This window comes from Ranitomeya variabilis, chromosome 1, assembly GCF_051348905.1.
Source record: "Ranitomeya variabilis isolate aRanVar5 chromosome 1, aRanVar5.hap1, whole genome shotgun sequence".
NCBI lineage: Eukaryota > Metazoa > Chordata > Amphibia > Anura > Dendrobatidae > Ranitomeya > Ranitomeya variabilis.
Window position 1 is genome coordinate 777,891,142 of NC_135232.1, and position 27,795 is coordinate 777,918,936.

General features: G+C 44.3%; 1 protein-coding gene across 1 annotated transcript in view; it reads right to left on the reverse strand.

Moving 5' to 3' along the window:
- ATP8B3 (ATPase phospholipid transporting 8B3) overlaps nt 1–27,795 on the reverse strand; it is a 575,725-nt gene that overhangs the window by 325,471 nt on the left and 222,459 nt on the right. The window contains exons 9-11 of the mRNA XM_077281130.1: nt 25,842–26,000; nt 11,871–11,959; nt 9,029–9,222 (exon numbers count right to left, since the gene is read on the reverse strand). Of these exons, the coding sequence (XP_077137245.1) occupies nt 9,029–9,222; nt 11,871–11,959; nt 25,842–26,000 (442 nt within the window). The remainder of the gene's footprint in view (nt 1–9,028; nt 9,223–11,870; nt 11,960–25,841; nt 26,001–27,795) is intronic.

Consider the following 27,795-nt stretch of genomic DNA (forward strand, 5'->3'; position numbering starts at 1 on the left):
AGTCTGCCCATTCTCCTCTGACCTCTGGCATCAACAAGGCATTTCCGCCCACAGAACTGCCGCTCACTGGATTTTTTTTCTTTTTCGGACCATTCTCTGTAAACCCTAGAGATGGTTGTGCGTGAAAATCCCAGTAGATCAGCAGTTTCTGAAATACTCAGACCAGCCCTTCTGGCACCAACAACCATGCCACGTTCAAAGGCACTCAAATCACCTTTCTTCCCCATACTGATGCTCGGTTTGAACTGCAGGAGATTGTCTTGACCATGTCTACATGCCTAAATGCACTGAGTTGCCGCCATGTGATTGGCTGATTAGAAATTAAGTGTTAACAAGAAGTTGGACAGGTGTACCTAATAAAGTGGCCAGTGAGTGTATATGTATATCGTTTTTATGATTGGGTTTCTTTCAACGCTGCTTTTCTGTGACTGTATGTGTTAGGGGTCGAGTTCCCGCCTCTGCACAGGGGGAATCTCGGGCCGTCTCCGCTGCGGTCTCCCATTCTTCTCCTGCTGCAGAGGAGGCTGCTCAGCGGAGACGTCGGTCCGAGCATCTCGCTGAGTCTGACTCTGTGAGAAGGATTACTGCTGCTTTTCCAGCTTCTGCCATTGAAGTCAGTGCTGGGCAGCGGCGAGCAGACGCTTTTAGGACTAAGTCTTGCTTTTCTCCTTCTGAGCATGCCCAGGGTAAGATCTCTCATTGGAGATCGAGGGTCACATGCTTGGATACTGCAGCAAAGCCCATTGGTTCTCCAGGAAGGTCCTGAAGGTGCTCAGGCTTTGTGGCAGCTTCTCATTGGTCCTTCTAGGAAGGTCCTGTTTTGGCTGCAGCTATAAAAGGCTCGCATGGCTGCACGGCCATGCGCTAGTATTTTTCTAAGTTATGTGCTTTGCGCCAGTGTGGTCATGTAAGATTGTGTTCAGGGACCCGGCTGAAATAAGCCCCTAGAATGCTGGCACCTCCGGCGAGGAGTTTGTGTGTTTGTATGTATTCAGGGACCTGGCTGAAATAAGCCCCTAGAATGCTGGCACCTCCGGCGAGGAGTTTTGTGTGCATGCATGACCACTGACTGCTCTCTGTTGGGCAGTTAGCCTGTGCTTCTGTGAAGTCTAGCAGGGCGCAGTGCTTTGCTTTCACGGCTGCTCTGTGAGTTACCAGAGTTGGCCAATACCGCCATATAGTGCTGCCATTTGCTAGCAGCAGGTTTTCCTGCACGGTGGACCCCGGGCTGCGAACGCACCAATAACAATAAAAAATCTATATTTTCTTGGTGCGTTCCGCTAGCCCTAATAGTATGTTGGTTTTATCTTGGTCTTTTAGACAATTTTTTATCTATATGTCTGTTTTGATAGAGCCTATTTGTTATGGACTTTACTCTTGTCCCTATCGTTGTGGACCATTGGTCTGACACGTACACATTAAGAAAAGGACTTCTGAATATAGGAATATCCATCTGTGAAGATTTATTATCTGTATCGGACGCCAAAATATTTTATATATATCATATGCCAAACCTTTTGTACATACATGTTAATTTATAATATATTATGCTTTTTTTATTTTTTTCAATATATATGGTATATGCACTTTTTTTAGATTTGTAATACTGTTATGCGGCTTTTTTCTATATAGATTTTCATCTTATTTACTATATACATGCTGATAGGGTTTTGATATACTTTGGTGGTTGTGTTTGAGAAATTTTTTTTTAGGCCTATTTAGCTTATTATTATATTAGCTCTTTATATCCTTTTAAATTTGGTTTGTGACCAAATCATCACTATATTATGTCAGTATAAGTAATTATACATATTACACACTACTTGCACTTTATTGTTGTTGTCCTTGTATAACATATTATTATTATTATTATTATTATTATTATTTATTTATATAGCACCATTAATTCCATGGTGCTGTACATGAAAAAGGGGTTACATACAGGGTTATAAATATCATTTACAGTAAACAAGTTTACAGTGACAGACTGGTACAAAGGGGAGAGGACCCTGTCCTTGCGGACTTACATTCTATGGGGACATATGCTCTTTTGCACCTTATATACAGACTTACATGCGCTTGTGTATGTATGTTTGTGCACATACACATAGTATTGCACTATTGTGTTTTATGTCTAATGTGTAATTAACCCTTTTTCACTTCCCTTTATTAGGATGGTATTTTTATGTATATTTTTGGGATTATCTCGGCTTTCGGTTTTGTTCCATTTTTTTTGCGGTTTTATTTTTAAATTTTTTCCTTTTTTATCTTTTCGTTTCATTTGGAGTAATGAATTGTTGCCAACAAAAATAAATGCTGATGTCATTTTTACTTTTTATGCTTTGCGCTTTTGATGGTGATGCGATGGGCGTGTATAGAAGGCGGTGCTTCATACGTCACACTGACATCAGGTCATTGGTTGCGCCGCTGTCTAGATATAATAGGCGCCTCCGTCTTATGAATACAAATAAGCATGTGCGCATGCGCGGGTTTACTTACCCGGAAATGATTAATCTCCTTCAGGCTTCATTGATGCTGGATGTCCGTAACTAATGCCGCTTTCACCATTACAACGCCTGGCGTCCAATCGATGGCCTTTCTTACAGGTGACAGGGAATGTTTCATTTGCTATGGGCTCTTTCATTGGTTGCTATAAACTTCTGTGAAGCACTTGGGGGTTCATAGTGCACACCACACATCTAGATAAGCACCTTGGGGGGTCTAATTTCCAAAATGGGGTCACTTGTGAGGGGTTTCTACTGTTTAGGTACATCAGGAGATCTGCAAATGCAACATGACACCCGCAGACCAATCCATCAAAGTCTGCATTTTAAAACGTCACTACTTCCCTTCCGAGCCCTGATGTGCGCCCAAACAGTTGTACCCCCCACCCCATATATGGGGTATCAGCGTACTCAGGACAAACTGGACAACAAATTTTGGGGTCCAATTTCTCCTGTTACCCTTGTAAAAATAAAAAGTTGCGGGCTAAAAAAAATCATTTTTGAGGAAAAAAAAAAGATTTTTTATATTCACGGCTCTACGTTATAAACTTCTGTGACGCACTTGGGGGTTTAAAGTGCTCACCACATGTCTAGACAATTTCCTTCAAGTGTCTAGTTTCCAAAATGGTGTCACTTGTGGGGGGTTTCTACTGTTTAGGCACATCAGGGGCTCTCCAAATGCGACATGGCATTCCATCTCAATTCCAGCCAATTCTGCATTGAAAAAGTCAAACAGGACTTCTTCTTTTCCAAGCTTTGCCGTGCTCCCAAACAGTGGTTTACCCAGACATATATGGGGTATCAGCGTACTCAGGAGAAATGGCACAACAACTTTCGTGGTCTATTTTCTTCTGTTACCCTTGTGATAATAAAAAATTGCGGGCTAAAAATGGCATAACAACTTTTGTGGTCTAATTTCTCCTGTTACCCTTGTGAAAATAAAAATTTGTGGGCGAAAAGATCATTTTTGTAGAAAAAGTTTGATTTTTTATTTTCTCGGCTCTTCGTTATAAACTTCTGTGAAGCACTTGGTGGGTCAATGTGATCACCACACATCTAGATAAGTTCCTTAAGGGGTTTAGTTCCCAAAATGGTGTCACTTGTGGGGATTTCCACTGTTTAAGCACATCAGGGGCTCTCCAAATGCGACATGGCGTCCGATCTCAATTCCAGCCAATTTTGCATTGAAAAAGTCAAATGGCGTTCCTTCTCTTCCAAGCTCTGCCATGCCCCCAAACAGTGGTTTACCCCCACATATGGGGTATCAGCTTATTCAGCAGAAATTGCACAACAAATTTTGTGGTAAATTTTCTCTTTTTACACTTGTTAAAATAAAAAAAATTGGTTCTGAAATAAAATGTTTGTAAAAAAAAGAGTTAAATGTTAATTTTTTCCTTCCATATTGTTTCAGTTCCTGTGAAGCACGTAAAGGGTTAATAAACTTCCTGAATGTGGTTTTGAGCACCTGGAGGGATGTAGTTATTAGAATGGTGTCACTTTTGGGTATTTTCTGTCATATAGGCCCCTCAAAGTGACTTTAAATGTGAGATGGTCCCTAAAAAAAATGGTTTTGTAAATTTTGTTGTAAAAATGAGAAATGGCTGGTCAACTTTTAACCCTTATAACTTCCTAACAAAAAAATTTTGTTTATAAAATTGTGCTGATGTAAAGTAGACTTGTGGGAAATGTTATTTATTAACTGTTTTGTGTGACATATCTCTCTGATTTAAGGGCATAAAAATTCAAAGTTTTAAAATTGCAAAATTTGAAAAATTTTCACCATATTTTTTTTCATAAATAAACGCAAGTAATATCAAAGAAATGTTACCACTAACATGAAGTACTATATGTCACAAAAAAAATCTCAGAATCAGCGGGATTCGTTAAAGTGTCCCAGAGTTATAACCTCATAAAGTGACAGTGGTCAGAATTGTAAAAATTGGCTTGGTCATTAAGTCCCAAATTGGCTCTGTCACAAAGGGGTTAATATTTGCAACACCTATTTAATATGCCCCTGATGTGTCTCAAAATCCAGTGAGTAAACCAAAATATCATCCATAGAGATCGCCACAAACCTTACCACCAAATGATTGAAAATATTATTAATGACATGTTGGAAAACCGCAGGTGCATTAGTCAGACCGAAAGGCATAACAAGACTCTTGAAATGACCCTCGGGGGTGTTGAACGGCGTTTTCCATTCATCCCTTTCTCTCATTCTAATCAGGTTGTAGGCCCCCCTTAAATCCAATTTGGAGAACACCTTAGCTCCCACGACCTGTCTGAACAGATCTGAGGAGATCAGAGGAAGAGGGTATGGATCTTGGATGGTAATCTGATTTAATTCCCGGACATCTAAACAGGGACGTAGACCACCATGTTTTTTCTTCACAAAGAAGAACCCTGCCGCTATGGGCGAAGATGAGGGTCATATATGTCCCTTCTCCAGACTTTTCACAATTAAATCTTTCATGGCTTGCCTCTCAGGGCCAGAAAGATTATACAGTCTGGACTTTGGAACTTTGGAAGTTTAGCTCCAGGGGTCAGGTTAATAGGACAGTCAAATGTACAGTAAGGAGGCAAATCCGGACACCCCCTCTCAGAAAAAATGTCCTCAATATCCAACAAAAATACAGGTATGGTTACTTTAGAAACTGTAGATAGATAAATATTTAAACAGTTCTCATGGCAGAAATCTCCCTACTCAACGATCTCCCTGGCTTGCCAATCCACCAATGGATTAGGTTTCACCAACCAGGGAAGACTTAATACAATTGGGGTGGGAAGACAGTCCAGGACATAGCAAGAAATTATCTCACAGTGAATCCACCCCACCCTCAGTCTTACATTATGTACAATCTGAGTCAGAGCTTTTTGTGCAGGTGGCATTGAGTCAATGGCGAAGATGGGAATGAGCTTAACTAAAATACAGGAAGCCATCCCATAAGTTCTAGCAAACTCAGCACCAATCATGCTGATTCCAGCTCCACTGTCAACAAACACAGAAATCTCCTCAGTTTTGCTCTCCAGCACCACCTCTACTGCAACTGCAGGTTGACGATAAATGCACCCCTTGCTTATTCAACTCCAGACTACCAAGGGTTAAACGATTCTCCTTTTGATTAGGCATCAAAGGACAGGCACCAATAAGATGTCCCTTTTTTCCACAAAAAAACCTCACTCCCTTCTTTTTGCAAATCTACGGGGAAATGTACGATGCAGAGGCACCCCCCTAACTGCATGGGTTCCTCCAGTTTCCCCAGAACTGGTTCACCGCCAGACTGCTCCCCTGGCAAAGGGACAATACCCCGAAAAAGAGGCTCTGGAGAAGGTGGTCTTACCCATCTATCTTGAAGGCGTCTATGAACAGGTATAGCCGAGAAAAAAAAAAATACACAAACAAAATCAAGTTTCAGTTTTTTCTTTTCTTTTTTTCCTAAATATGCATGGCTGGTGATAATGTTACACACAGTGTGGGAAGAATAAGTACACTAAAGGGACGAGGGGAGACAAACAAGGGGGAAGCAACTTAGCTTGAGCAGACTCAGAGAGGTAACACCAAATGTCCTCCAACAGCACCAAAGAGGAAGTTAGACGACTGCTATCGCTCCAAGCCTTCACAAGGGAAAATATGAATATAAGCAGTGAGTCCCTGAAGCAGACTGGGAGTCTATAAACACCTACACCCAGGTGTGTCAATTAGAGCTGGAGGGAGGTTGCCACTGGGTCCAAAAGTCAGAAGGATTAAGAAGGTGTCTGCAATGCCAAACACAGAGACCTTCTGCAGCCAGATGCAGAGTGACTGTCTGTAACATCTGACACACCCATGACGCAGGCTCAGCTTGGTGTCTCCAAAATGCACGGCTGAGCGCTCCCTTCCTGCCACTACTCAGCCATGCAAGCCAGATGTAGCAGAGTTGGTTTTTTCATGGGACAAATGGATTGTTTTCAGACAGGTGAGGAATATGGTGTTTTATTATTTTTAATCTTACAGTAATAAATAGGTAAATAGGGTGGACAGTGTTTCTTTCAAATACTGTTAGTTTTTTTTATGTGTGTTCTTCAATTAAAGGACTTTTTCACGTATGTGTCTTTACTTTATTTTCACAACCGGGTTAGTATTGGGGGTATTTTATAAACACCTCCCCATTACTAACCTGTGGAATGATGTCAGCAGACATTCCAAAGCTGACATCAATACAATTATTGCCCCACTTGTCACTACACCATGGTAAGTGGGAAGAGACGGACGGGCCCCTTCCCAAACTGAGAATACCAGCACCCAGCTCTCTGTTTTAGCTTAGCTGGTTTTCAAAAATGGGGGCCCCCCATACCATTTTGTTTATTATTTATTTAAATAATTAAAAAATACAGCATGGGTTATGGCTTAAGTATGGGTTATTGTCAGAGAAGATGTAAGCCTCCTTCCACCAAGACATGTAAAGAACAGCAAGAGATGGGGGGAACCTTGAGCCCATCGGGCACCTAAAACTTGGAAACAGAATTGAGAAGTCACAAAAAAATTGTGACATAACAGATATTGCACAGCCCAACATGATAAATTGTTTCAAATTCTACAAAAAATTGCTATAGCTATTCAAATGATGCTAAATAGCAATGATAGACAATGAATTAATTATTTTTATATATTGATTGGGCGATTCTGTAAGCGGAGATACCAAATATTTGCATTTTTTTAAATTATTGTTTTATTTTGAATGGGAAAAAAGGGGGGTGATTTAAATTTTCTTTTTTTTTCATTTTTTCAAAAAATATTTTTAAAAACCTTTTTTTTTACTTTTTACCTGCTTTAATGGTTTCCATGGGAGACTAGAAGCTGCGATCATCCGATGGAATGTGCTACACACAGCAGGGTTTCAGCCCTGCTCTGTATAGCAGAAATGCTCACTTGCTATGAGCGCCGACTGCTAAGCAACGCTCATAGCAAGCCGGCTATGACAACCCCAGGGCTGTCTTGCAGACCCTGGGTTGCCATGCAACCTGCGGTCATGTGACACGGGTGCTGATGGGTGGGATTATTGACGCGCTTCCGGCGAGATCGCATTAAATGCTGCTGTCAGAGATTGACAGCAGCTTTTAACATGTTAACAGCCGTGGGTGGATCGCGATTCCACCCGAGGCTGTTAGGGGCACATGTCAGCTGTTGATATGAGCTTTAACCTTGGATTTCTATTCACAGACTGATACAGTCACTCCCATTTTCAATTTGGTACATCTGCACTAAAATAGTACACAACAATTGCATTAGGTCTTTATCTATCTCTAACCTGTGTGCTCTGAGCTACTATCCCTAGACTGTGCAGCCATAAAATTGATATTTTATAGCTGAAACCTATGTTTTATACTGCATGTGATAGCCCACCTGATTGGCTGTGCTACACCATGTGTTTCAATTGCTGCAGGGCATTATCGGAAATCGATGAATTGCGGATTACAGGAAATTTTATTAAAATTTGATCCTCAACGTATTGGTCTGCTCATCTTAGACAGGTGGCATGTATATATCCTTAAGATATGACATAAACATCTCAAATGAAAATACCTCTTTTAAGGGGTTGACTTGTCTTTTATTTACAGGAGTGCACTACTACCTTGTCTCCTTCCGGTGTGCTCCAGGTGATTCACAGCTTAGACCAGTTGCTAGCCTGAACTGTGCAATCTCTGGTTCTGCCAACAGAAGGAGGAGTGCAAGGATACTGAAGTTGGTCAGCTAGTTTTAGAGCAGTGCTAGTAAGATCTATAGCAAGGAGCTTTCAAGAGCTGCACTCCTTACTTAGAACACCAGTCACTATAGATAGACTTGCAGTGGTGGCCGGTAAGTTAGACAATGAGTATTAAACTATAAAATTTAATTTTTAAGAGCTGAGAGCAATATTAATAAGAGCAATTTGCAACTTCACCCATTTATGATAATGTTGAGACGACAACACTTAACTGACATCTAATTAACTAATGGATGACTCAATTAGTGGCTTGAAAAAAATTAAGATAGCCACTTGATGTTTTCCTCCCGGTAGTGTTCGGGTTTTAGTCACGGGGGGCAGCGCCGCAGCAGGTTTACTCAACACTCTGTGTGTAGAGAGCAGCAGATGTAACCGCCGTGACTGAACGCTTAATGCTACCGGGAGGAATAAAGTTAATTTCCTTCCGGCAGAGGTTGTCTAAGTGCCTATGCTGGCAGGTTCAGAATGCTATTAACTTGCAGATTAACCCCATATCTGCAGGTTATTAGCATTTGTTCACATGACAGATCCCTTTAGGAAAGTCATAGCATAAATTAATAAGCACGTTGGTAAAATATTACTAAAACTACAATTTGGGGTAATGATGCATGAATATATTATTGTCAAATGCTTGCAGTATAAATGTGGAAATTTGACTACATTATTTTAGTTTCCACTATAATTCCATGATTTTGTTTAGGAAACATAGGAAGGTCCAACATATTTTAGGTGTTTCTTTAAACATAGTAGTTCAATTCTCATGCTCCTGAATATCCTTACGTGATATACATTGACATTGGCACAATGGTGCTCATCAGTATTGTATAACCCCAGAAAACAAGGAAGGCACTGTAAGCAGAAGTAGTTTTTGCAGGTAAACTCGGTAAGTAACTGTGTTTTTCTTGGAACCACTTTGTCCAAAAACCTGAAGCGATGGCCAGCGACACAGTAAAGGTAATCAAAATCACAAATACCTACAAATTAAATGAACAATTTTAACATCAAAAGATATGAAATGTTTGCAGAATTTCATGGGTTATGTTATAACAAATGAATGTACTGTATAGTAAAACCTAAAATTATATCTAATATTACATTATAAAAAATATAAGATAAAAAAGCTCCTAATAAATAAAAGTAAAAATCAATTCACTGATTTATTGTTTTAGTCACTTAAAATTTTCACTAGAAAACAATGTTAAATTCCCTGGTAGCCTTTCTGAGATAAGCTGTGAAGCACATACTGTACATTATATCCCTCTTACTTGAAGACCTGTTCCCCAACAGTACCTTAACAATAAATATCAACAAGAGTGATACAGTTTCACAGTTTGTTCTTCAAAAATAAATTTATTAACAGCCATTTAAATCATTTTTAAGTGTCAGGGATTTATTACACAATTTCCTGACCTGAAATATGTTTGTAATGGTCCAGAATGAATGTATCAAAATTGTAAACAAAAACGAATTTTTCATTGAATGTGCATAAACATTGGTTAGTTATAGGGTGATATAATTAAAACAAAATTTTCAAAACATCTTGATTTATTCAGTATCCAGTACGAGTACAACGTTATTAATGGTTGTCTGAGGAATGTAGTAAATTTAGGTTACGCAGACTTGGAGAACTGGCCGAATTATACTCCTGTAGGGAGCCAAAATACAGGCATCAAAGGCTATTTTAATACACAGCAAGACTGCAATGGAAGCTGTAATGGATCCAGTGTGGCAGTGCATTCCTCAGACAACCATTTATAACCTCATTGATAGCAGCCATGACGTGTAAGTGTGGGATTTCTGTGAATGGTGCTCATACATGATGCTGTTATAAATCGAGATATTTTGAAAATTTTGTTTGCATTGTTTTATCATTTGCAGATCACAAACATGTCTATCCATCCTGTAGTGTTGTAAATTCAATTTTGAGGAGTTTATATACTGTATACCGTATATACTCGAGTATAAGCCGACCAGAGTATAAGCCGACCCCCCTAATTTTGCCACAAAAAACTGGGAAAACTTATTGACTCGAGTATAAGCCTAGGGTGGAAAATGCAGCAGGTACCGGTGAATTTCAAAATTAGAAATAGATACTCCATACCATTCATTATGGCCCCATAGATGCTCCACATAAAGCTGTGCCATATATAATGCTCTGCACCGTTCATTATAGCCCCATAGATACTCCACATAAAGCTGTGCCATATATACAATGCTCTGCACCGTTGCCCCATAGCTGTGCCATATAGTGCTCTGCACCGTTGCCCCATAGCTGTGCCATATAGTGCTCTGCACCGTTGCCCCATAGCTGTGCCATATAGTGCTCTGCACCGTTGCCCCATAGCTGTGCCATATAGTGCTCTGCACCGTTGCCCCATAGCTCTGCACCATTGCCCCATAGCTGTGCCATATAGTGCTCTGCACCGTTGCCCCATAGCTGTGCCATATAGTGCTCTGCACCGTTGCCCCATAGCTCTGCCATATAGTGCTCTGCACCGTTGCCCCATAGCTGTGCCATATAGTGCTCTGCACCGTTGCCCCATAGCTGTGCCATATAGTGCTCTGCACCGTTGCCCCATAGCTGTGCCATATAGTGCTCTGCACCGTTGCCCCATAGCTCTGCACCATTGCCCCATAGCTGTGCCATATAGTGCTCTGCACCGTTGCCCCATAGCTGTGCCATATAGTGCTCTGCACCATTGCCCCACAGCTGTGCCATATAGTGCTCTGCACCATTGCCCCATAGCTGTGCCATATAGTGCTCTGCACCATTGCCCCATACCTGTGCCATATAGTGCTCTGCACCGTTGCCCCATAGCTCTGCCATATAGTGCTCTGCACCATTGCCCCATAGCTGTGCCATATAGTGCTCTGCACCATTGCCCCATACCTGTGCCATATAGTGCTCTGCACCGTTGCCCCATAGCTCTGCCATATAGTGCTCTGCACCATTGCCCCATAGATGCTCCACATAAATCTGTGCTGCTGCAATTAAAAAAAAAACACATACTCACCTCTCTTGCTTGCAGCTCCTCGGCGCCATCTTCCCGGCGTCTCTCTGCACTGACTGATCAGGCAGAGGGCGGCGCGCACACTATATGCGTCATCGCGCCCTCTGCCTGAACAGTCAGTGCAGAGAGACGCCGGGAAGATGGCGCGACGCCCGGCGTGTGGAACGAGGACAGGTGAATATGACATACTTACCTGCTCCCGGCGTCCCGCTCCTTCCCCCTGCCTGTCTTCGGTGCCGCAGCCTCTTTCTCTATCAGCGGTCACCGTCACCGCTTCATTAGAGAAATGAATATGCGGCTCCGCCCCTATGGGAGGTGGAGCAGCCTATTCATTTCTCTAATGAGCGGTCCCACGTGACCGCTCAGGGGAAGAGGCTGCGGCACCCGGAGACAGTGGGACGTGCAGGGGGGGCGACAGGAGCCCCGGAAGCAGGTGAGTATATGACAGTCCTCACCCGCCGACCCCACCACCGATCATGACTCGAGTATAAGCCGAGAGGGGCACTTTCAGCCCAAAAATTTGGGCTGAAAATCTCGGCTTATACTCGAGTATATACGGTAATTGATATGTAATTTCATAAAAAATTTAATACTGTAATAGAAATACTTACGATGGCAACTATAAAATTCATCATGAGGTCCAATTTAGTTTTCTTTACTTTGAATTTTCCACAATTCTTCATTATTTTGGAGTCAAATCCTACGACCAAAATACAAAGCGTTTGAAGGAAAAAATCTTTTCAATTTTTATCTTATTGTGATTAGTGTTGAGCATTCCGATGCTGCAAGTATCGGGTATCGGCCGATACTTGCTGTATCGGAATTCCGATACCGGGATTCCGATACTCTTGTGGTATCGGGTATCGGGTATCGCAACAACATTAATGTTAAAATGTGTAAAAGAGAGAATTAAAATAAAAAATATCGCTATACTCACCTGTCCGACGCAGTCGGGACTTCAGCGAGGGAACCGGCAGCGTTGTTTGTTTAAAATTCGCGCTATTACTTGGTTACGTGAATTCCCGGCTTGTGATTGGTCAGGTCAGCCACGTTGCCGGGACGCGGACCAATCACAGCAAGCCGTGACGAAATTACGTCACGGGAGGCTGGACACGCGCCCATTTTAAAATGAGCGCGTCCAGCCTCCCGGCTTGTGATTGGTTGACCGCGGCGCAACCAATCACAAGCCGTGACGTCACGGGAGGCTGGACACGCGCCCATTTTAAAATGAGCGCGTCCAGCCTCCCGGCTTGTGATTGGTTGACCGCGGCGCAACCAATCACAAGCCGTGACGTCACGGGAGGCTGGACACGCGCCCATTTTAAAATGAGCGTAATTTCGTCACGGCTTGCTGTGATTGGTCCGCGTCCCGGCAACATGGCCGACCTGACCAATCACAAGCCGGGAATTCACGTAACCAAGTAATAGCGCGAATTTTAAACAAACAACGCTGCCGGTTCCCTCGCTGAAGTCCCGGCTGCGTCGGACAGGTGAGTATAGCGATATTTTTTATTTTAATTCTTTCTTTTACACATTTATATGGTTCCCAGGGCCTGAAGGAGAGTTTCCTCTCCTTCAGACCCTGGGAACCATCAGGAATACCGTCCGATACATGAGTCCCATTGACTTGTATTGGTATCGGGTATCGGTATCGGATTGGATCCGATACTTTGCCGGTATCGGCCGATACTTTCCGATACCGATACTTTCAAGTATCGGACGGTATCGCTCAACACTAATTGTGATACAATATAACGACACAGCTTGAGGAGTCTCCAGAAATTTTAAAAAAAGAGTACTAATTTGGGCACCAATTTTAAAACACAACCTGTCCAGAAAACCTTAACCCCTTAATGATTTGATTTAACATTTGCCACTTTAGATGCAAATAATTTTGAAATATAGAAAGGAGAATCTAGCTCACCCTTCTTGTATCCCAAGGCTAAGTGTATTTCCAGTCCGAGAGCTGTCCAAGAGAAAAGGTGACAGCACTCGGACCAAGTTTAACTAATGGAGCTGTTCAGTTTCCTCTTTTTTTCAATGGACCTATTGTCAATTTGAAAAAAATTGGAGCCTGCACTAGTCTGTTTCGTTTCTCGAATGAGTCTCGTTCATTCAAGTCTATGGTTGCACTAAAAAAAAATAACGGATTCTATACGGATCATGAGAATAGCATCCAATGTTTATGGAAACCTTGCAATTCTTTCACACAGGAAACTGTATTTCATGTTGGAAACTTAACTGCTGATGCATAAAGATGGATGCAATATGGATGAAAGTATAATGCAAAATTTTCCATTTTTACTGAATGAAAATTGGACCATTTTTTATACATTCCTTTGAACTTATAATCCACACTGGGGGGCCAGGACCTCACCATTGCCAGGTGCTGACAAACCAAAATTCAAAATACGTGACCCAGCCCAGAGTGTATAATACGAGGGGCGATCCAAAAGTAATGATAATCGGTTATTTCTATTGCACGCAGAAATTAAAATAAAATGTTTTCTTCTCTCTTAGGTACCCACTAGTCCAGGAAAAAAAAATCACTTAAATAGACCACAATTCCCGGGAGCTACATTCATTTGAATATGAACTGCCGAGGAGTGAACATCAAAATGGAAAAAAACGAACTCAGAGCTGTCATCAAATACCTCTGCTTGAAAAAAATGACTACCAAAGACATACACAGCGACTTGGTGGAAACATTGGGGGACTCTTCTCTTCCATATTCCACAGTTGCACGCTGGGCAAAGGAATTTAAGCTGGGAAGATCATCGACGGAAGATGAACATCGTGAAGGACGCCCATCCACGTCCCTCAATGAAGAAAACGTGAAAAAAGTTGAAGAAGTTGTATTGGCAGATCGAAGAGTGACTATCAGGCATGTAGCTGAGGTCACAGGGATCTCATATGGCAGTATTCAAAGAATCCTTGCAAAAGAATTGCATATGAGAAAGGTCTCCGCGCGTTGGGTGCCAAAAATGTTAACCGACGAGCAAAAGAAGAAACGAGTTGACATTTCAATAGCAAATCTCGAAAAGTTCCAAGCAGACAAGGAAAATTTTTTGTCACGTTTTTTGACCATGGACGAGACCTGGATCCACCACTTTGATCCTGAAACTAAACAACAATCGATGACATGGAAACGATCCGATGAACCGATGCCGAAGAAATTCAAAGTGTCAAGCTCAGCAGGGAAGGTTATGGCGTCTGTTTTTTGGGACGCTGAAGGAATTATTATGGTGAACTATTTGGAGAAGGGAGCCACTATTACGGGCTCCTACTACGCAGAACAAATAAGAAGACTGCGGGAGGCTATCAAGGAGAAAAGGCGCGGAAAACTGCGGGCTGGAGTGCTGTTTCACTAAGATAACGCGCCGGCTCACAAAGCTGCAGTTGCCATGGCTACCATTCAAGAATCGGGCTTTGAACTGGTGGAACACCCCCCCTATTCGCCAGATCTAGCCCCCAGTGACTTCTTTCTCTTTCCTCGGCTCAAGGAACACCTCCGGGGCAAGAAATTTGACGACAATAGCGAAGTGATAACCGCTGTTGGGGATTTTTTTGAGGGTCAAGATCAAGAATTTTTTTCGAAGGGAATTCTAAGTTTAGAAAAGAGATGGACTAAATGTATAGACTTGTTAGGAGACTATGTAGAAAAATAAAATAAAAATTTGACTATATTCATTGTGTTTAGTATTGATTATCATTACTTTTGGATCGCCCCTCGTAGTAACACTTGTAACAGAGCAGCAACACGTTTCAGTGCACTCAGGCATTCTTATCCATTATACAGCGCAAAGGCTATGTTCACACATTCAGTATTTCATCAGTATTTTACATCAGTATTTGTAACCCAGAATCAGGAGTGGAACAGTCAGAGGAAAAGTATAAGATAAACACATCACCACTTCTTAATTTTTCACCCATTCCTGGTTTTGACTTTCAAATATTGATGTAAAATACTGACCAAATACTGCACGCGTGAATGTAGCCTTAAGCAGCTACAAACACAAATGCAGTCACGTGATCAATTTAGACAAAAGGTGTTGCACACGTGCAATATCTGTCTAAGTGTTAAACATGGCTGAAGCTAATACTCATCTCTCTTCATACAGGTTGTAGGATGACACTTAGACAAGTCCTGGATGGAGTATTTGTGTCACTGAGGTGCCTAGCCTTGGTGATATAAAACCCAGAGAGAAGGCTCCAGCACTGATAGTGCTTTTAGGTTTATTTAATGGGCTTGGACATCCAAACACATGAACATCAGGTCCAAAGGAAAGGGATTAAAAATGAATGCATTTCAAAGGACATTTCATATTTACCACTTGTGAATCTCTTTCCTTTGGACCTGATGTTCATGTGTTTGAACATTGCCTTTTTAGATGAAGCACTTTCACTTTATATATTTTGTGATATTCTACAATAGGCACTCCTTGACCTATTAACATTCAGTTAATTAGGTACAGCTTAGAATCTCCTATACCTAACCTTGGACTAAACCTACACTTTTGGATTTGATAATGCTCCACTAAATAAAAATGTATATAGAACCAATCATCTTAAAGCACATGCACTTTACTATTACACATGTCATTATATGGCATATTATATTTACATATACAGATTTACACCTACAGATTAATGTTTAAATATACAAGTGTTAGGTGTTGAGTTTCCACCACTGCACAGGGGGAATCTCGAACCATCTCCGCTGCGGTCTCCCATTCTCCTCCAACCACAGTGGAGCCTGCTCAGCAGAGACATTGGTCCCAGTGTCTGGCTTAAGCTGATACTGTGCGGCTGGTTACTGCTGTCCTTCCATGCTCAGCCATTGTAACCAGTACTGATCAGCGGCGAGCAGGCGTCCCTGGGACTAAGTCCTGCTTTTCTTCTTCTGAGCATGCCCAAGGGATGACCTCTCATTGGAGGTCAGGGGTCACATGCTCAGGTCCTGTAGCAGCTCCTATTGCACCACTAGGAAGGTCCTGGAGAGCTTCCGCTATAAAAGGTTTGCATGGCCGCACGGCCATGAGCTAGTATAAACTTATTATTGTGTGTGTGTGGATGTATGCCTGTCGATGGATGAAAGCTCAGAATCATTCCCATCAATAGTGTTGTTGACTGTACGTGAATGGTGCAAGCTACCTAGCGCCTGACAGTGCTATCCCGCACAGCTAGCACACGATACAGCATCTGACAGCAGTGACCGCCAGTGTGTTGCCGTGCGCTAATAGAGCGCTTTCCTGGCCCAAGTCTGGGTGGTTAGTGGCGTATGCCAGAGCGGCACTGCACACACTCTTGTGCAGTAAATTATTAGTTCTGCTAATCTCTGACACCCCAGTAGCGGTGTCGAGCGCAAGCGGTCTAGAGGAACTCTTTCCCTGAGTCTTGGGACAGAGTTCTGTGACTCTTTGCTTGCGCTCTTTGTGCGGTACCGCGGCCCTGTGAAGCAACAGGGTTCACTTCCTTGATACCGGGTGAAGCTAACCCATGTGTGTATCCACATTATACCACCATATAGTCCATCATTACTCAGCAGCAGGTTCCATCTCTGCACGGTGGACCCTGGGCTGCGAACGCACCTTATTCCATCCTTATAATTATTTGGTGCGTTCCGCTAGCCCTAACATTATACTAGCGCCAGGGTCTGGCTAGTAATGGCGGACGAACAGCGACTGCAGTGGTACATCCAGCAGCTGGAGGGCAGGTTGGCGGCTCTCGAGCGCGCAACCTCGGCTGTGGATGTTACCACAGTAGCTGTTCAGACTGCTAGCGTGGCTGCAGCTAGTTTGTCCACTGCCACCCTTGTTCCGACCTTATCCCACTTCCCGCTGCCAGATAAGTACTCTGGCGATAGCAAGTCATGCAGGGGATTCATGAACCAGTGTGCGATACATCTTGAGCTTCTGGCTGCACGTTTCCCCTCAGAGCGGGCTAAAGTGGGATTCATAATATCTCTCTTGTCGGACAGGGCGTTGGAGTGGGCTACACCGCTGTGGGAGCGTGACGATCATGTGGTGCAGAGTGCTCTGCGGTTTCTGAGCACTCTGAAACAGGTCTTTTTGGGACCTCAAGTCACCCATGATACAGCCCTCCAACTGCTGGCACTGACACAGGGCTCATCCTTGGTCAGCCATTTTTCCGTCCACTTCCGGACTTTAGCATCTGAGCTGGAGTGGCCGGATAAAGCCCTCCCTGTATTTTGGAGGGGGCTGGCTGACCATGTGAAGGACGCTTTGGCCACTAGGGAGATTCCTGCCACACTGGAGGAGCTAAAACCTGTATCAACTCGCATCGACCTTCGTTTTAACGAGCGAAGGTTGGAGCGAGCCCAGTGTAGGCATAGGTTTCAGCTGGCTCCCACCTTCTCCATACCTCTGGAATCTCAGGTCCAGGCGTCCAAGCCACATGAGGTCATGGAGGTGTCACGAGCGGGATCTAAGTCTCAGATCGCTCGTGCACTCAAGGTCTGTCATGTCTGCCGGTGGTCAGGACATCTTGCCTCCAGATGTTCCCAGTGGTCGGGAAAGCGTCAGCGCCTAGTGGATGTAGGAGGAGGTACACTAGACACGGTGACATTTTCCTCCAAACTGTCCTTCAAAGGGACAATCACCTTTGGCCCATCCACTCTTACAGTCAAGCTTGGTGTGGATTCCGGAGCGGGGGGGAATTTTATGTCCTCTGCCTTCGCCCAACGCCATGCAATACCCCTGGTGATGCTCACCACCTCGGTTATAGTCTATCTGGATGATATTCTCATCTACTCTCCAGATATAGACTCCCACCAGACCCAGAGAGAGATGTTTGCAAAGTCATCGACCTCCTACGGGCAAACTCCCTCTATGCCAAGTTGGAGAAGTGTGTGTTTGAGCAGGGGTCCTTGCCTTTCCTTGGCTATATCGTCTCCGCCCAAGGATTGGCTATGGATCCTGCCAAGCTACAGGCTGTGATGGACTGGCAGGAACCCCATTCTCTCAAAGCGGTGCAGCATTTTAAGGGGTCCATTAACTATTATCGCCAGTTTATTTACCACTTCTCAAGTTTGGTAGCTCCCTTGGTAGCCCTCACCAAGAAAGGAGCAAATCCCAAATTATGGTCGGAGGAGGTCTCCAAGGCCTTCCTCTCTATTTAGTATCATTTTGCTAGCGCTCCCATCCTACATCGCCCCGATGTAGAGAAACCATTTATAATAGAGGTAGATGCCTCATCCTTTGGTGCTGGAGCAGTCCTCTTCCAAAAGGATGCTCAAGGTCGGAAGCATCCTTGCTTCTTTTTCTCCAAGACCCTCACACCAGCAGAGAGGAATTATTTCATCGGGGACAGGGAGTTGCTAGCTATGAAGTTGGCCTTCTCGGAGTGGAGGCACCTCCTGGAGGGGGCTCAATTTCCCTTCCAAGTGTATACCAACCAGAAAAATTTGCTTTATTTACAGAATGCCCAGCGGCTAAACTCTCACCAGGCTAGATGGTCCTTGTTCTTCTCCTGCTTCCACTTCACCCTCCATTATCTTTCCGGGGAGAAGAACATATGTGCCGACGCTCTCTCCCGCTCTGTAGTGTCATCATTAGAGGAGGAGGAGGAGCCTCAGTTAATTGTCCCTTCAGAGAGCCTGAGGACCGTGGCCCTGGTTTTGCTAGAGTCTCTGCCCCCAGGCAAGAGCTTTGTGCCATCTAATTTGCGACCGGAGGTTCTCTCTTGGGCTCACTCGTCCAGGGTGAGTGGACATTATGGGACCAAGAGGATATCTGAGCTTATGACAAGGACGTACTGGTGGCCGCATATGGCCCGTGACGTTGGAGACTATATTCGGGCTTGTGTCTCCTGCGCCAAGAATAAGTCTCCTCGACAACGGCCTGCTGGACTACTTTACCCCCTGCCAGTGGCGGACAGGCCCTGGGAAATGGTCGGGATGGACTTTGTGGTGGGCTTACCCAAGTCCCATAGCTGCACCATTATTTGCTTAGTCACCGACCATTTTTCCAAAATGGTGCACTTGGTGCCTCTTCCACGACTACCTTCTGCACGGGCCTTGGCGGTGTTGTTTATTAAGCACATTTTCCGCCTACAGGGTATGCCAGACAAAATTGTCAGTGATTGAGGTCCCCAGTTTGCGTCTCGGTTCTGGAGAGAGCTTTGTAGTCTTCTCAGCATCGAGCTGAATCTCTCTTCAGCATACCATCTCGAGACTAATGGGTTGGTAGAGAGGGCCAACCAGACCCTGGTCACATACCTGCGACATTTTGTCTCAGCTAGGCAGGGTGACTGGGCATCCTTGCTACCATGGGCAGAGTTTGCGATGAACAACCCCGTAGCTGACTCCACTGGGCAGACCCCATTCCTCCTTAATTACGGCCAGCATCCGCGGGTTCCTGTACCCATGCCCGTGTCTTCCGCCGACTCCAGGGTGGCAGACTGGGCTGTGGAGGCAAGTGACATTTGGGACCGCACAAAGGATGCTATCCAGGCCTCCAAGGAGAAACTGAGGGTCTCCGCTGATGCACATCGGCGCCCCGCTCCGACCTTTGCTCCTGGCTAGTGTGGCTCTCCGCCCGTAACATCAAGCTGCGAGTTGAGTCCACTAGGTTTGCGCCTCGCTACCTAGGTCCCTTCAAGGTCCTCGAACAGGTTAATCCTGTGGTCTACCGTCTGGCCCTTCCTCCACGCCTAGGCATCACCGACACCTTTCATGTGTCCCTCCTAAAGCCCGTCCACATGTCCTGGTTTTCTGAGTCATCTGCCAGGACATCGGGCTCGTCCACAGACGAATACGAGGTGAATGCCATCATGGGGTGTAAGGTGGTACGTGGCAAAAAATTCTATTTGGTGGATTGGAAGGGTCATGGCCCAGAGGACAGGTCCTGGGAGCCTGTTGAGCACATTCGGGCTCTGCAGCTCATTGCTGCCTTCAAGCGTAGTGAGGCCCAAGGTGGGGGGCCCTAAGACGGGGGGTAATGTTAGGTGTCAAGTTCCCACCGCTGCACAGGGGGAATCTCGAACCATCTCCGCTGCGGTCTCCCATTCTCCTCCAGCTGCAGTGTAGCCTGCTCAGCAGAGACGTTGGTCCCAGCGTCTGGCTCAAGCTGATACTGTGCGGCTGGTTACTGCTGTTCTTCCAGGCTCAGCAATTGTAACCAGTACTGATCAGCAGCGAGCAGGCATCCCTGGTACTAAGTCCTGCTTTTCTTCTTCAGAGCATGCCCAAGGGACGACCTCTCATTGGAGGTCGGGGGTCACATGCTCAGGTCCTGTAGCAGCTCCTATTGGACCACTAGGAAGGTCCTGGAGAGCTTCCGCTATAAAAGGTTTGCATGGCCGCATGGCCATGCGCTAGTATAAACTTATTATTGTGTTTGTGTGGATGTATGCCTGTCGATGGATGAAATTTCCGAATCATTCACATCAATAGTGTTGTTGACTGTTTGCAAATAGTGGAAGCTATCTAGTGCCTGACAGTGCTATCCCGCACAGCTAGCACACGATACAGCGTCTGACAGCAGTGACCGCCAGTGTGTTGCCGTGCGCTAATAGAGCGCTTTCCTGGCCCAAGTCTGGGTGGTTAGTGGCGTCCGCCAGAGTGGCAATGCACACACTCTTGTGCAGTAAATTATTAGTTCTGCTAATCTCTGACACCCCAGTAGCGGTGTCGAGCGCAAGCGGTCTAGAGGAACTCTTTCCCTGAGTCTTGGGACAGAGTTCTGTGACTCTTTGCTTGCGCTCTTTGTGCGGTACTGCGGCCCTGTGACGCAACAGGGTTCGCTTTCTTCATACCGGGTGAAGCTAACCCATGTGTGTATCCACATTATACCACGATATAGTCCATCATTACTCAGCAGCAGGTTCCATCTCTGCACGGTGGACCCCGGGCTGCGAACGCACCTTATTCCATCCTTATAATTATTTTGTGCGTTCCGCTAGCCCTAACATTAAGTGCATCTCACAAAATTAGAATATCATCAAAAATTAATTTATTTCACTTCTTCAATACAAAAAGTGAAACTCATATATTATATAGAGTCATTACAAACAGAGTGATCTATTTCAAGTGTTTATTTCTGTTAATATTGATGATAATGGCTTACAGCTAATGAAAACCCAAAAGTCATTATCTCAGTAAATTAGAATACTTTATGACACCAGCTGGAAAAATTATTTTAAAATCTGAAAAGTTGGCCTACTAAAATGTATATTCATTAAATGCACTCAATACTTGGTCGGGGCTCCTTTTGCATCAACTATTGCATCAATGCAGCATGGGGATCATCTGGTGGCACTGCTGAGCCACCAATGGGGGTGGCCCGATGTCCCGTTGAAGTGGTGCAAAAAACTGCTGGGAAGTACTTGATCTGTTGGTGGTGTCACGATCATGGACACATCGCTGCCCGTTGTCCTTTGTCTTCTGAGCAGATGGACTGCAGTCTAGGCCAACGCTGCTCATACTTTGCTTATCCTGCTTGCAGTGTGGACCATCAGCCTGGCGATGGGCCTCAGTCATGTCCTGTGACCGTAAACTGGGCGCTGGTATCAGGACTATTGGACTCGGGGAGTTTGGTGACCCTGATAAGTTCTACCCTCCCCCACCAACTGGTTCCAGGGAAACACGTGGGTGTCCGCTGTATCCACGGCGATGCCAAGGACTACCCTGTTGCCCAAGTCTGTATAAAAACCCACTGTGGCACTGAATCCCATGAGGTCAGGGTTGTGAAAGACTTACTACACCCCGTGATAATCAGCCTGTTTTGGGACTTGTGGGGGAAGCCTGTGATGACAAGTGACTCAGACAGAAGCCAGCCCAACCTTGCTCAATCCCTGTCACAGCCAGAGGTGGAGGAGTTCCTGTTATGTGTCATGGTGGGTGACGAGGATGAGGTGGAGGTCAGCGAGGTTGAGGTTCCTGATCTGGGGGTTTCTGGGGAATTTTTGGCTCTGCTCAAATGCGGGATGTTACCCTAAAGAATGCATTTAAAAATGTGCCTGTAATTGATGGGGTTGCTCAAGAGTTGGGGGCTGACACCAGGTTCCCTCATTTCGCCGTGAATGGAGAGTTGCTATATCGGGTAACCACACTGAGGGGAGAGGAGATTGTGGAGTTGCTTTTGGTTCCAGGTCCCTACCGGCAGAGGGAGTTAGACATGGCCCATTCACATGTTTTGGGGGGACATCTGGGGTTTGAGAAACCACAGGAACGAGTAATGCGGAGATTCTTTTGGCCGGGGTGTTACAATGAGATCTTAAATTATTGTAAATTCTGCCCCACCTGTCAGATAACTGCTCCCTCTACACAATTCCAAAGTCCCCTAGTTCCATTGCTGGTGATAGAGGTCCCATTTGAAAAGATTGCCATGGATCTAATGGGGCCTCTAGTTTAATCTGCAGGAGGACAGCATTACATCTTAGTGGTCATGGACTATGCAACCCGGTACCCGGAAGCAGTGCCCCTCAGAAACGCCTTTGCCAAGAGCATCACCAGGGAACTGGTTCATATTTTTGCACGGACAGGTCAGCCAAAGGAGATCTTGACTGACCAAGGAACTCTGATGATGAGCAAGGTGATGAGGGAATTGTGTAAAGTTCTTCAGATTGCCCAGCTGTGAACCTCAATCTACCATCCGCAGACAGATGGCCCAATAGAGCACTTCAATAAGACCGTGAAAGCAATGCACAAGAAGACCATGGAAAAGGATGGCCGAGATTGGGACTATCTGCTTCCGTTCCTGCTCTTCTCAATCAGAGAAGTGCCTCAAGCCTCGACTGGCATCTCTCCATTTGAGCTCCTGTATGATCGATATCTGACAGGACTCCTGGACATTGCCAAGGAAACCTGTGAAGCTGAGGTCACTCCATACCAGAGCATCATAGAGCTTGTCGCCCAGTTACAGGAGAGGATGGCGAAAGTGATACCAATCGTGAGGGAGCATCTTCTGCAGGCACAGTACACTCAGGCAAGGGTGCACAAACGGTCAGCGAGAGTGAGGTAGTTCCAGCCTAGAGACCACGTGCTAATGCTTATCCCCAAGGTAGAGAGCAAGTTCTTGGCCAAGTGGCAAGGCCCATACGAGGTGGTGGAGAAGCTGAGTGAAGTAAATTACAAGGAACACCAGCCAGTCAGAAGGAAGCCGTACCAAATATACCACGTGAACCTGCTCAAGCCGTGGCGGGAATGGAAACCACGGGAAACCCCTTGCCTAGGAGCCAGGCACAATGCAACAGTGGATTACGCCACTGTGGCAGAGACTCTCACACCGACCCAGAGACAACAGTGTCAGGAATTGTTGCAGCAAAACCGTTACCTCTTCTCCGAGTTGCCCAGGCATACGTAGGTGTCCGAGCATGATGTGTTGACAGAGCCACATGTAAGGGTGAACCTCAGGCCCTATCACATTCCCGAAGCACATCGGGAGGTAATAGCCAATGAGGCGAAGAGGATGTAAGACCTTGGCGTGATCGAAGAGTCAAAAAGCGCATGGTTGAGTCCCATCGACCTCATGCGGAAGCCAGGCAGTGAGTGGCGGTTCTGAAACGATTACTGCAAACTGAATAAGGTCTCCAAATCTGATGCGTATCTGATGCCCTGGGTGGTACATTAAAACCCAGACCTGACAAAGGGCTACTGGCAGATCACCATGTCCCAAAGTGCTAAGGAGAAGATGGCTTTCTTGAAGTCTAATGGGTGTTTCCAATACACCAGAATGCCTTTTGGTCTACAAGGGGACCCAGCAACCTTCCAGAGAGCTTTGGATCGAGTCCTGGCACCGCATAAGAAGTATGCCGCCGCCTACCTGGATGACATCGTGGTCTTCATCTACCAAATATACAAGATCAACACAAAGAAATGTGCCGTAAGAAAGGAAGAGGTCAAATACCTAGGCTATGTTGTTGGGAGGCAGGAAATCAAGCCCCAGATAAACAAGATTGAGGTGATCCAGAAATGGCCACAACCACTGGCCAAGAAGCAAGTGAAAGTGTTTCTTGGAATTGTGGGTTACTACTAGCGGTTTATCCCAAGGTTTGCCATGCTTGTCGCACCATTGATGGACCTCCTTCAAGGTACAAGATCAATGTTAGTTAATTGGTCTGAAGAGACTGAGATGGCGTTCCAGGAGCTGAAGCAGGCTCTATGTAAGTATCCGGTTCTGACAGCACCAGATATCAGCAAGGAGTTCATCGTCCAGACAGATGCGTCAGAAGTCGGTTTTGGAGCCGTACTGTCTCAGGACGTGAATGGGGAGGATCATCCCATCCTGTATCTCAGCCAGAAGCTCTCATCATGTGAAAGAAACTATGCCAGTCGAAAAGGAGTGCTTGGCCATAAAATGGGCCGTGGTTACCCTGAGGTACTACTTGCTAGGCCGTAGGTTTAAGCTGGTATCTGACCATGCCCCTCTGAGGTGGTTGAGGGAAAACTGGTCATGCCCCTCTGAGGTGGTTGAGGGAAAAGATTCAGATGCCTTATCCAGACTCCCCTGCCTAGCGAGTGAAGGTGCCAAAACTCCTGGCATTGGGCAGAGGGGGGAATATGAGACACAGTCACTGACATTGTGGAGGAAGCCTATCCAGAAATTATCATTTGTAATTTAATGATTGCCAATATGTCTTTTTACTGACCTGAGCTATAAGAGAATAGCATCCCCATACAGGTGACAATCCAGCAGCTGTTGGCTGTACACTCTAGCTGACAATTTGCTGCCTCAGCCATGATCAATGTTGTCACTGTGCATATCTGTTTAACCCCTTAGATGCTGCTGTCAATAATGACTATATCATAAAATTGTTTAATAGAGTGTGGGGGCTCCCTCTTTATCCCCATCTGCACCCTCCGATCATGATTGTGTGGTCCTGATGTTTGTCATGGCAATTCACGAGCAAATAGCGGCCTTAAAGTCTGCCGGTTACACTGACCTGTTAAAAAAGTCAGCGACATTTAGATGGTAAAAATCAACTTTTTCATTCCTATCATGCCACTCTGTATTAATTCCTGAAAAGCGCGTGAAGGGTTAATAAACTACCTGACAGCAGTTTTCAGTAGGTCAGGAGGTGTTGTTTTTAAAATGGTATCAGTTTGTTTTGTTTTTTTCCAATATATAGGACCCCTAAAGTCTCTTCAAACCTGGATAGGCCCTTAAAAATAATTTTGTACATTTCCTTGAAAAAAAAAACATTTGTAAACTTCCTAAAATGCTAATATAAAAAAATATCATGCTGGTGATGTAAAGCAGACATGTGGGAAATATTATTTATTAATGTTTTTTCTATGGTATGACTATCTGGATTAAAGGCATAATCATTCAAAGTTTGAAAATTGCTATCTTTTACATTTTTGTCAAATTTCTGATATTTTTTATAAATAAACACAAAACATATCAACCTAAATTTACGATTATCATAAAGTATAATGTGTCACGAAAAAAACAATCTCAAAATCACTGGACTTTGTTGAAGTGTTCCAGAGATATTACCACATAAAGTGACACTGGTCAGATTTTTAAAATTTGGCTCTGTCACTAAGGGGTTAAACCAACATGAGACTTATGTTAGTGTAATAACGTGTTATACATTTTTTCTAATCACATACATACCAGCATAAATGACCAGTCCATAGCAGTATTTAGTGTTCCGGATCTTACATCCCCTTAGGAGGATACAATCATTGTCCAAAGAGTATTTCTCTCCCTTCCATTCCAGTGTCCCTATGAAAGAATGCATGTTGCTGTTGGCTTCCTCACAAATGACTCTCCCTAAATTGAAAGAATAAAAACATGTAAGAAACAATATAGTGTGTAAAAATATAATTGTTCATACTGAAACTAGGCAAATGAAAACTGTTTTGATAACTAACAGCCAAAGCAACCTGAAAGGGGCAACACAATGCTCCAGAGTGACCCAAAAGAAAAAGGATAGATGGCATACTCTTGTATGCAGCGAAGAGAGAGTATCTCTGTGCAAATGCAGTTCAGAAGCTGACAGAAGAAAAGTTCTGCTTGTCATTCATCCCATTTCTTAGTTGTGGTGCGCAAAAATCAGAGTAAGGCCATGTTAGTGCGATCAGTATTTTACATCAGTATTTGCAAGCCAATACCAGGAGTGTGTGATAAATGCAGAAGTGGTGACGTGTTTCTATTATAATGAAACAAGCGTGATCGACAATATTATTATTATTTCTGTAGCACCATTGGTTCCATGGTGCTGTACATTAGAAGGGGTTACATACAAGTTACAGATATCACTTACAGTAAACAAACTAACAATTACAGACTGATACAGAGGGGCGAGGACCCTGCCCTTCCGGGCTTACATTCTACAGGATGGTGGGGAAGGAGACAGTAGGTTGGGGGGTTGCAGCAGCTCCGGTGTTGGTGAGGCGGTAGCTCCGGTAGTGATGAGGAGGCAGCGGGGTCAGTGCAGGCTGTAGGCTTTCCTGAAGAGGTGGGTTTTCAGGTTCCGTCTGAAGGATCCGAATGTGGTTGATAGTTGGATGTGTTGGGGCAAAGAATTCCAGAGGATGGGGGATATTCCGGAGAAGTCCTGGAGGCGGTTGTGTGAGGAACGAATAAGTGTGGAGGAGAGAAGGAGGTCTTGGGAGGACCGGAGATTACATGAGGGAAGATATATGGAGATTAATTCAGAGATATATGGAGGAGTGGGTTATGGACGGCTTTGTAGGTCAGTATTAGTAATTTGAACTGGACACGCTGAGGGAGTGGGAGCCAGTGAAGAGATTTGCAGAGGGTGGAAGCAGAGGAGTAGCGAGGAGAGAGATGAATTAGTCAGGCAGCACAGTTAAGGATGGACTGGAGAGGTGCAAGGGTGTTAGCAGGGAGGCCACAGAAAAGCATGTTTGTGCTGCTGTATAAATACTGCAACCGTACACTGCAATCACAGTGTCACTTGTATAATGCATATAGACTGCTGTACATACAATATATAATACTGGTATTGCTGTATATAGTCACAGGATCACCTATATAATGCATATACAGCAGTATTTATACTTTATATAGATGATACTGCGAGTGCTGTGTATATACGTTATATAGGTGATACTGCTATACATATATATATATATATATATATATATATATATATATATATATATATATATATATAGTAAAGAAAAAGGAACAGCACAACACTAGTACTTATCTTCGGGTGCAGGGCCCCAGGTAACCAGTCCAACGATTACACCAGATTCACAAGGAAAAAAAGAGGCAGCACTCCATAGTTAAAGTGAAACATGTGGCAGGTTGATTAAACCTGCCACATGTTTCACTTTAACTATGGAGTGCTGCCTCTTTTATTCCTTGTATATATATATATATATATATATATATATATATATATACTATGACTATACACTGCAATCACAGTATCACCTGTATAATGTATATGGACTCCTGTATATACATCCTGTGATACTGCTACTGCTGTATATAATCACAGTATCACCTATATATTGTATTTACAGATAATAGTATTTCTTGGGTGATTGTGGAGATGGCAGTGACCTACCAAGGAATTTTTTTTTTAATCGGT